The 10,062-nt window shown below is 40.3% G+C and overlaps 1 protein-coding gene across 1 annotated transcript; it reads left to right on the top strand.

Moving 5' to 3' along the window:
* Positions 1-4,079: 4,079 nt before the first annotated feature.
* gpd1b (glycerol-3-phosphate dehydrogenase 1b) lies at positions 4,080-8,239 on the top strand. The gene is made up of 8 exons (XM_015959230.3): positions 4,080-4,225; positions 5,075-5,252; positions 5,340-5,480; positions 5,628-5,766; positions 5,866-5,978; positions 6,278-6,514; positions 6,585-6,691; positions 7,285-8,239. Exons 1-8 carry the CDS (start codon positions 4,179-4,181, stop codon positions 7,379-7,381), a joined length of 1,059 nt encoding a protein of 352 aa, XP_015814716.1. The 5' UTR covers positions 4,080-4,178; the 3' UTR covers positions 7,382-8,239.
* The last annotated feature ends 1,823 nt before the right edge of the window (positions 8,240-10,062 follow it).

Below are 10,062 nucleotides of genomic sequence, written 5' to 3'. Positions count from 1 at the left end.
TTGATGGATCTCCTTTAGCCTTGATTACAGCACACATTATTGTTTCATTACACTTTTTCATTGTCCAGATTTATTTCCATCCAGTGTTGCATTCATTTTTCAGCAAGATTTTGCATTGATGATGGCAGTCTGCTGCTCAAAGCCTTCTCCAGCACATCCCAAATATTCTCAGTGGGGTTGAGGTATGGACTCTGGTAGCCAATCCATGTGTGAAAATGATGTCTCATGCTTCCTGAATCACTTTCACTATTTAAGCTCAATGAGTCCTGGCATTGTCATCTTGGAATATGCCCGTGCCACCAAGGAAGAAAAATATCCATTGATGGAAAAACCTGGTCCTTCAGTATATCCAGGTAGTCAGCTGACCTTATTCTTGGAGCACATCCTGTTGTTAAACCTAGACTATCAACTGCAGCAACCCCAGATCATAGCACTGCCTCCACAGGCTTGTACAGTAGGCCCTAGGCATGACGGGTGCATCACTTCATCTGCCTCTCTTCTTACCCTGATGCACCATCCCTCTGGTACAGGATCCATCTGGACTCATCAGACCAGTTTTTAATGTGTTGGACTGTTCTTAACCCAGTTTTAGACATTTCTGCTGTCTCCTTGGATGTTTTCTCTGCTTGGTGCATGCCAGTGATTTAACCATTTTCAAACTCATTTTTCATGACCACCAGATATGTCTTTCCATATGGTTGTTGAAGAAATGAGAGCAACTCATTGTGCCAGCTGGGGCTGAATAACTTCTTGCTAGCCGAAAGATAGTTGCCAATGCAGTAATTATCCAATAAGAGGCTCCTACCTACCTGTTTGCCAAGTTAAATCCAGGTGGCGACTTGTTTTTGATCTGGGCAGTGTAATACAATGTATAAAGTTAATGCAAATACTGTACCAACAAACAAAAGAGAATGTTGGAAATGAGAACATGTAGTATATGATCTGAAAGGAACTAAAATCTTTGAAAAACAAATGTAAAACCAAAGTGAGGGAATTGAGAATTAGTGTATACAATTCAAAATAATTAAGCTGAACAAGGAAATAAAGGATTCAAGGTCACTTTGTTACCAAAAAAAAGGTATATGTAAATCTGAGAAAAACAGATGGTTTCATGTAGAGCAAGGATTGGGACAACTTGTAACTTGTAGCAAGTTTTTTACTTGTAAAATGTTTTGTAACTAACTTTCAATTTGTAGCATGTAATTCATGTTTTGCAACACGTAACTTTCATTTTGTTGCATGTAATTCTCATTTTGTAACATGTAACATTTGGTAAGTAACATGAAACTTTTATTTTGTAACTTTCAGGAAAAAAATGAATTGACAAGTTTCTAATGACAACTCTCAAAACACACATCTCAGTCTACAGTTACAAAACTTAAATCTACCTGTTACAAAACATTTTGTCCCAATTATAGCTTTCTTTCCCAAAGAACCAATGACAGGCTTTGTCTGAGCAGCCCGAGTCTTGGATTCCTGCCCAATCATGGCAGGAGGGCAGAGGTCTGTTGTACTGCCCACAACCAAACATTCTTACATTCTCACTTTGTAGTAGTTGACAGTAATTTTTAGAGAAATGAAACTGATGTAAATAAAGGACTTACATTTTGAATTAGAGCAGGATTTCATATCAACACATAATTGGCTGATTAGACAAAGCCTGTCATTGGTTCTTTGGGAAGGAAGCTAAAATTGGGACAACGTGTTTTGTATATGTAGATTTGAGTGTTTTTAATTTAGACTGAGATATGTGTTTTGTGAGTTGTGACTTCAGATGTGTACATAGTTTTTTTCTGCAAGTTACAAAATGAAAGTTTCATGTTACGTACCAAATGTTACATGTTACAAAGCAAAACTTACGTGTTACAAGGCAAAAGTTACGTGTTACAAAATGAAAATTACTTGTTGCAAAACAAGAATTACCTATTACAAACAAGATTTATGCTACAAAACGAGAATTACATGTCACAAAACATGAATTACATGCTACAAAACAAAAGATACAACACATGTTACAAGTTACATACAGGTGCTGGCCAGTAAATTAGAATATCATCAAAAGGTTGAAAATATTTCAGTAATTCCATTCAAAACGTGAAACTTGTACATTATATTCATGCAATGCACACAGACCAATGTATTTCCAATGTTCATTACATTTAAATTTGATATTCATAAGTGACAACTAACGAAAACTCCAAATTTGGTATCTCAAAAAATTAGAATATTCTGAAAAGGCTGAATATAGAAGACACCTGCTGCCACTCTAATCAGCTGATTTACTCAAAACACCTGCAAAGGCCTTTAAAAGGTCCCTCAGTCTTGTTTTGAAGGCACCACAATCATGGGGAAGACTTCTGACTTAACAGCTGTCCAAAAGACAATCATTGACACCTTGCACAAGGAGGGCAAGACACAAAAGGTGATTGCTAAAGAAGCTGGCTGTTCGCAGAGCTCTGTGTCCAAGCACATTAACAGACAGGCGAAGGGACGGAAAAAATGTGGTAGAAAAAAGTGTACAAGCTCTAGGGATAACCGCACCCTGCAGAGAATTGTGACGACAAACCCATTCAAAAATGTGGGGGAGATCCACAAAGAGTGGACTGCAGCTGGAGTCAGCGCTTCAAGAACCACCACGAGGAGACTCATGAAAGACATGGGATTCAGGTGTCGCATTCCGTGTGTCAAGCCACTCTTGAACATGAAACAGCGCAAGAAGCGTCTCGCCTGGGCCAAGGACAAAAAGGACTGGACTGATGCTGAGTGGTCCAAAGTTATGTTTTCTGATGAAAGCAGGTTCTGCATTTCCTTTGGAAATCAAGGACCCAGAGTCTGGAGGAAGAGCGGAGAAGCACAGAATCCACGTTGCATGAGGTCCAGTGTAAAGTTTCCACCGTCAGTGATGGTGTGGGGTGCCATGTCATCTGCCGGTGTTGGCCCACTCTGTTTCCTGAGGTCCAGGGTCAATGCAGCCGTCTACCAGGAAGTTTTAGAGCACTTCATGCTTCCTGCTGCTGACCAACTTTATGGGGATGCAGACTTCACCTTTCAACAGGACTTGGCACCTGCACACAGTGCCAACACCACCAGCACCTGGTTCAAGGACCATGGTATCCCTGTCCTTGATTGGCCAGCAAACTCCCCTGACCTTAACCCCATAGAAAATCTATGGGGTATTGTGAAGCGGAGGATGCAATACGCTAGACCCAACAATGCAGAGGAGCTGAAGACGACTATCAGAGCAACCTGGGCTCTCATAACACCTGAGCAGTGCCACAGACTGATCGAGTCCATGCCACACCGCATTACTGCAGTTATTGAGGCAAAAGGAGCCCCGACTAAGTATTGAGTGCTATACATGCACATTCTTTTCATGTTCATTCTTTTCAGTTGGCCAACATTAGAGAAACAAACATTTTTTCATTGGCCTTTAGAATATTCTAATTTTCTGAGATACCAGATTTGATGTTTTCATTGGTTGTCACCTATAAATATCAAAATTAAACGTAATAAACATCGGAAATACATTGGTCTGTGTGCATTGCATGAATATAATGTACAAGTTTCACGTTTTGAATGGAATTACTGAAATATTTTCAACCTTTTGATGATATTCTAATTTACTGGCCAGCACCTGTATTGTCCCTAACCTAGCTCCATAGTGTTGTTTGAAAATCAGATCAGGAAGGTGATAAAATAAATTGAATTAAATGAAAATAATAAAATTTGACTTCACTCACTTTTAAAGCAAGTGATTCTGAAACTGTTGACCATAGAGAAGAATCTCTTTGATGTAAGGGCTTATTGTGGTTTATTTTGTAAGAGGTCACAAGTCAATAACCTCAGGTTTACAGTGTACCAGTCTACTTACTTTATGTTAGATGCAAAGAGGAACAGTTTGATTGTGAATCAGCTAATCCTTTCAGCTCACAGTGACGTGATCAAGTCTGACTTACCGTGGTTTGTTGGTAATCAAAAGTAAAACAAAGACTGAACAAATGTTGCTGTAACTCTGGACTTCTGGTCATCCTGCTGCTCCTGTTTGCCTCTGAAAGGCGACAGATCGGGCCAATCATCAGCAGAGGGAGTTCCAGAGCCAAGGCTCTGCTATAAATCCAGTCTGACCTGGTGGTAAGCCTGTCTTCACACACAGCAGCTCTGTTTGGAAAGTCGAGCACATGATGGCAGCTCCTAAGAAAGTCTGCGTGATCGGCTCTGGTAACTGGTAAGTGAGAGTTTTCAGTTTAGCTCAGACAGCTGTTTAAGCTTGACATTTTAAAGAAAAGCAGCTGCAGAAGAGAATGTTAACTTCTTAACTGCTGACCAATGGTTCATAAACTTTGTAAAGCTGCTCTTTTTTTTTTTTTTGCGAATCTGCAGACTGGATTCTTTCTGTATCTTCTGCTGACCCTTCAACATTAAGTGTGAAATCTTTATCGTAGATGACATTTTAGAAATTCTGCAGGATCTGTGCTGAATCAGCCTCAGAGTGTGTTGATATCCCTCAGCCAACCTGACATTTAGACTCTCCTGCATGCAGCTGACCGCATTACCTCAGAGTCTTTTCTGCAGAAACAAGTCAGAACTCCAAGGTTCATTTATCATGTGATCCTTAAGCCCCAGGCACTGGCTTGTTATCAGTTATAATTATGTTATTACTACACAGCAACACAATATTGAGAAATTGTAATATTCTTTTTGGAAACCGTGATGGCAATAATTGCGATAAACCCTCCTTTTCCTCACATCTCTCTCGTGTTTTATAGCATTACTTTAATTTTTATCTGAACCTTTTAAACCTATTTAAATGAACTCAAGTTATTAAAAGAATATGGTTTATTTCTAAAGTTTATTACAGATATTGATAAATCAAACATTGATTTTGCAATGACAAAAAACTTTAATATGTTGTGCAGAACCTAATACCAAATTAATAACCTTTGAGTAAATCTTTGAGTTTGAAAATCAAATATATTTTATTTTTCTGCACCATTAATGGAGATTATTGACAACTTTTAAGAGTCAGCCAGTGTCCTGACAGCTGGATGGTTATTGTGTGTCCTTATGTCCACAGGGGATCTGCCATAGCTAAGATTGTTGGCGCCAACGCAGCCAGATATGACAAGTTTGACACCACGGTGAACATGTGGGTGTTTGAGGAGACGGTGAATGGCCGTAAGCTCTCAGAAATCATCAACACAGATCATGAAAACGTGAAGTACCTACCCGGTCACAAGCTGCCTGCCAACGTGGTGAGTGTCAACACAGTCTGTCTCTAACATCTGTGACTTCTCTTCTCGTGAGCTAATAGCCCATATCATCTCTTTTCTTTTAATTAGGTGGCGGTTCCAGACTTAGCCGAGTCTGTGAAAGGAGCCGACATCCTGATCTTTGTAGTTCCTCACCAGTTCATTGGGAGAGTGTGTGAAACCATCAAGGATCACATGAAGAAGGATGCTGTGGGAATGTCTCTCATCAAGGTTGGGCTGAATGAAACCCATTATTTCAAGCTTTCACTTGGAGAAACGATGCCCTCTAACCCTTCCTCTTTTATTGGCAATAGAAAAACCCACATCCATCTGTTTCTTCTCTATTTTACATGGGTTACATGGGTTTTACGTCTTCAGGGTGTCGACGCAGGTCCTGAGGGTCTGAAGCTCATCTCAGAGGTCATCCGAAGCAAACTAAGCATCACTATGACCGTCCTCATGGGTGCAAACATTGCCAATGAGGTTGCTGATGAAAAGTTTTGCGAAACAACTATTGGTATGAGGGCCTTTCCTTGCCTTCAGGTTGCATATAAATGTTTGTGGAACTATCACAAGTGAGCATGTAAACAGTTGGTGGTGACGTTTGTTCATTCAGGGTGCAGGGACAAGTCATATGGGTCGCTGCTGAAGGAGCTGATGGAGACCACCAACTTCCGTGTGACCGTGGTGGAGGAGTCAGATGTTGTGGAGATTTGTGGGGCATTAAAGGTTTCTCTTCTAGACAACATACATTTAAATTTCTTTACTTGAACTAAATGGTGCATAAATACGGTAAAATCTTTTAGAGCTGTTCAAAAATATTTTTTCTAATTTACAAATAGTAATAAATGTTGCTTTTCATGAGTTGAAACGTTTTCGAGATGCTAAATGCTTTAACATGATGCATGCACATATAGGTGCATTTTACAAACACCAACTCATGACGGCTGCAAACCGAAAATTGTTTTTTACAAACATTTCTTCTCTGAACATTTCAGCCCACTTGTTCCATTTTATTGTCTCTGTAGAACATTGTGGCAGTGGGAGCTGGTTTCTGCGATGGCCTTGGATTTGGCGACAACACCAAAGCGGCGGTGATTCGTCTTGGCCTAATGGAGATGATCGCCTTCGCCAAGGTCTTCTGCACAAACTGTCCCGTGTCCCCCACCACCTTTCTTGAGAGCTGCGGCGTCGCCGACCTCATCACAACCTGCTACGGGGGTCGCAATCGCAAGATTGGAGAAGCGTTTGCTAAAACAGGCAAAGTATGGGACATTACTGATTTGCTTCGTGTGTGTTTTTATAAACATCTAATGACACATTTTCATGTTTTAGAGCATTGAGCAGTTAGAGATGGAGCTGCTGAACGGACAGAAGCTTCAGGGTCCGGCCACAGCAAGCGAAGTGCACCAGATCTTAAAACAGAAAAACATGTTGGACAAGTAAGTCTTAATGGAATACTATGTCGTGTCCGTTAGTAAAACCAAAAATGAAACTTATCTCCTTCCTGTGCGTTTGTCTTTTTAACACCTTAATCTAACAGCTGGAATGTGCCCTCAGTCTTCATTAGTTTCTACAGGAGTGATTCATCACTAAATCAAACAAATCAGCTGTCTAAAAATCTAAAACATGCAGGAAACTTGCTGGAAGCAGACTGCAACACGTGCACATCAGCTCCACTTTAAGTGCAATATTCTGGCCATAGAGGGTGGTGGGGGACTGAGTGATATTGTATTATGGGTTATTTTAGCACATACTGACTCAAGAAAATGATTAATAAATAAGAAAAAGTTGCATAGTGCACCTTTAATGGGTGCTGTTTATAAAGGATTCGGCTTGCAAGAGTTTGATTGCTTGCATAACAATACATAAAAATGCACATGATTTCCAGAACCTCAAAGGTCCCCTAAATAATATTCAGACCAAGATATGTTGACTTTCCCCACTTGCTTTCAGTTTTTATGCTAATAAATCACAGCATAGGTATTAACATTTCTCCTACGTTGTTTTCCTTCATGCTTTTTTTCTATTACAGGTTTCCTCTTTTCACTGCTGTTCATGAGATTTGCTTCAACAGCCACCCAGTCACAGATTTCATCAAGTGTTTGCAAAACCACCCAGAGCACATGTGAAAGACTGACACGAGGACTTGCGAATGGATGGAAGTTAGGAAAGACTTTTACACCAGAGCTGCTAGATGTTAAAGGACACCCAATCTGGATGACTTTGGCCCTGATCCTGACTCATCTCTTTTTTTTTTTTGATCATAGTTTGGATCCTTATCAGAAAAAGGAACGAGCAGCAGCTATCCTTCACCTATCCAAGTTTCTGAGTGTGTTTCTGTTTGTACTGATTTATAAATTATCGCAAGGTCCTGGGTTCGCTTCCCAGCCTGGGATATTTCTGCATGGAGTTTGCATGTTCTCCCTGTGCATGCGGGGGTTCTCTCCGGGTACTCCGGCCTCCTCCCACAGTCCAAAAACATGACTGTTAGGTTAATTGGTCTGTCTAAATTGTCCTTAGGTGTGAGTGTGTGTGTGTGTGTGCATGGTTGTTTGTCCTGTGTGTCTCTGTGTTGCCCTGCGATGGACTGGCTCTCTGTCCAGGGTGTACCCCGCCTGATTGCCCATTGACCACTGGAGATAGCGCACCCCCCCCACCCCCCCTCCCACCCCCCAACCGCGACCCTACATGGACAAAGCGGGTTCTGACAGTGGATGGATAAATTATTGCTTAAATCTTCCAAGTCTTGAACATGTGAAGAATTTGATTGAGTGTGCCTTAAACAGACCGATACACTTACAGTGACCTCAGTCTTATGAAATCTCACAAGACTCCTTAAAGAAAAGTGCCTTTTCATTCATTTGTATGCTTTCCGAAGGAAAGCAAAGCCCTGGGAAAGAAATAAAAAAAAATACTCCTTCAAAATGTTTTTAATTTGAACGTCAAAAACTGAATCTGTATGTTTCAATAAACCATCAAACCCTGTATTAATTTGTGTCCGATAAAGATGTGGTGTACTTGTGATCTCTAGTGGGAATGAATGCCTTGGGAATAAAAGCTCTGGTGCACTAAATCAGAACTGAGCTTCAGATGGCAGAATTTGAGTATTATTTCCTTGAACATTTCACCTCAGATTGGCTAACAGCAATGTGACTACCACTGATTTGCAACATTGATGTTTTATCTCCACAAATACCACAAGCCAGAGGAGCTTCTGCCGTGTGGTGAAGTTGCTAATGCTAACAATTAGCTTCTAGTAGTGGAGACATTCTCTGCTGTTTCCTGGATGCTAAACCAACATCAGCCTTCCCCGTTGTGAGCCAAGAGGGGTGAGTCCATGAATGTTACGTGACAGTTTGACGTAGATTTGTGTCGATTTTCAAGAAAGTTTCACCATCTATTTTCTATTAGAAGCTAATGCAGGAGATAGGTGTAGGAGACTATTTTCATGTTCAGCCTGCATGAAAACTCAGTGACAGCACATAATCAGAAATAATCATTCAGATTTTTTTTCAGTCTTCCACACCTTTAAGATGTCTCATTTGCTGGTGCCTGCATGACCCACTAAATTGTGCACACTGGAAAGGCGACTGAATGTAATCTGACCTGCGTTCAGCCGCGCTGCCATTCTAAACTCTTCACCTTTACCATTTTCCTCAGCGTTGAGATCAGCCTTTCTTTAAGAGCATGACCTGTGTCAGCCTTCAGAGGGGAATCTCTGCACTGATTATGATTTATTATTATTATTCATTCCATAAGTTTGTCCGGTCATAATAGTTTAATAATCATTCAAATAAAATGTTCTACTTTTATCTCTTCACTAAACTGGAAAAAAAGTGTTTCTTCCCCTCTCTGGCTCTGAACTCAAACTTCACACACCCTGCCCTTCAAGTGTGCTGATTTATCAAATCACCCCAGCTGATAAGCTCTGATTAGTTTAAAGTGTGTTTTTTAAACAAATGTATTAAGTTTTTGACTAGTATATAGTGTGATTTTTTCACTTGTTAAATTCACATTAATTTACCGAGATCTTTTGAATAGTTATTGAGCCAAATGCCCTATGAGATATCTAATAACACGCTCCAAAAGCGGCAAATGTCCATCTATAATTAGAGCAGACAGAAATGCAGCTGCCTCATTCCAACATGACAACACAAGCAGATGGATTGATGCCGATTTGCATTAAAACCACAGTTTGATGGATCATTTTAAAACTGTGAGAGGGGTGAAATGAAAATATGTTGTGTAAATCAAGAGGTTGAATAACATGTAACAATCTAGTTGCAATACACTTTTTGAGCACTTGGGTGTGCAATCACATCGATAAACTCGTCCCCATCATTTCTTTCCTTCCTTCTCTTCACATATCTTTTTAAAAATAACGTTATGATGAGTGGTGGTGAACCTCTGAAAGCTTATTAAAGCGGATGCAGTCTAAAATGTGACAACAGCCCGACTCCAGGAATTAAACTGAAATGAGCTGAGCTGAGATGAATGACATGCATGCATGTGCTTCACCCATCCCTTCAGCGGGGAGGGGCTCGCCTCACTTCCTCAATTCCAGTCATCATCTAAGGGCGGCATCCAAGACCAATCAAATGCTCCCAAAATAACCGGAAACAGTGTTATGCTCGCTTCAAAATAAAACTTAAAAGCCCAGTTTGAAAAATAATTTTCCATTGAGCTCAGTTGTCAACAAGATAAACTACACATCGCAGATGTCTTAGAAATATGAAGAAGAAACTCAAAAATAGGGATTTGATTGAAAACTAATTGTTTTGAAATCAAAAGAACAACATTTTATTTTGAA

Source organism: Nothobranchius furzeri, chromosome 3 (assembly GCF_043380555.1).
Source record: "Nothobranchius furzeri strain GRZ-AD chromosome 3, NfurGRZ-RIMD1, whole genome shotgun sequence".
Taxonomy (NCBI): domain Eukaryota; kingdom Metazoa; phylum Chordata; class Actinopteri; order Cyprinodontiformes; family Nothobranchiidae; genus Nothobranchius; species Nothobranchius furzeri.
This window is presented reverse-complemented; position numbering and strand designations above follow the sequence as displayed.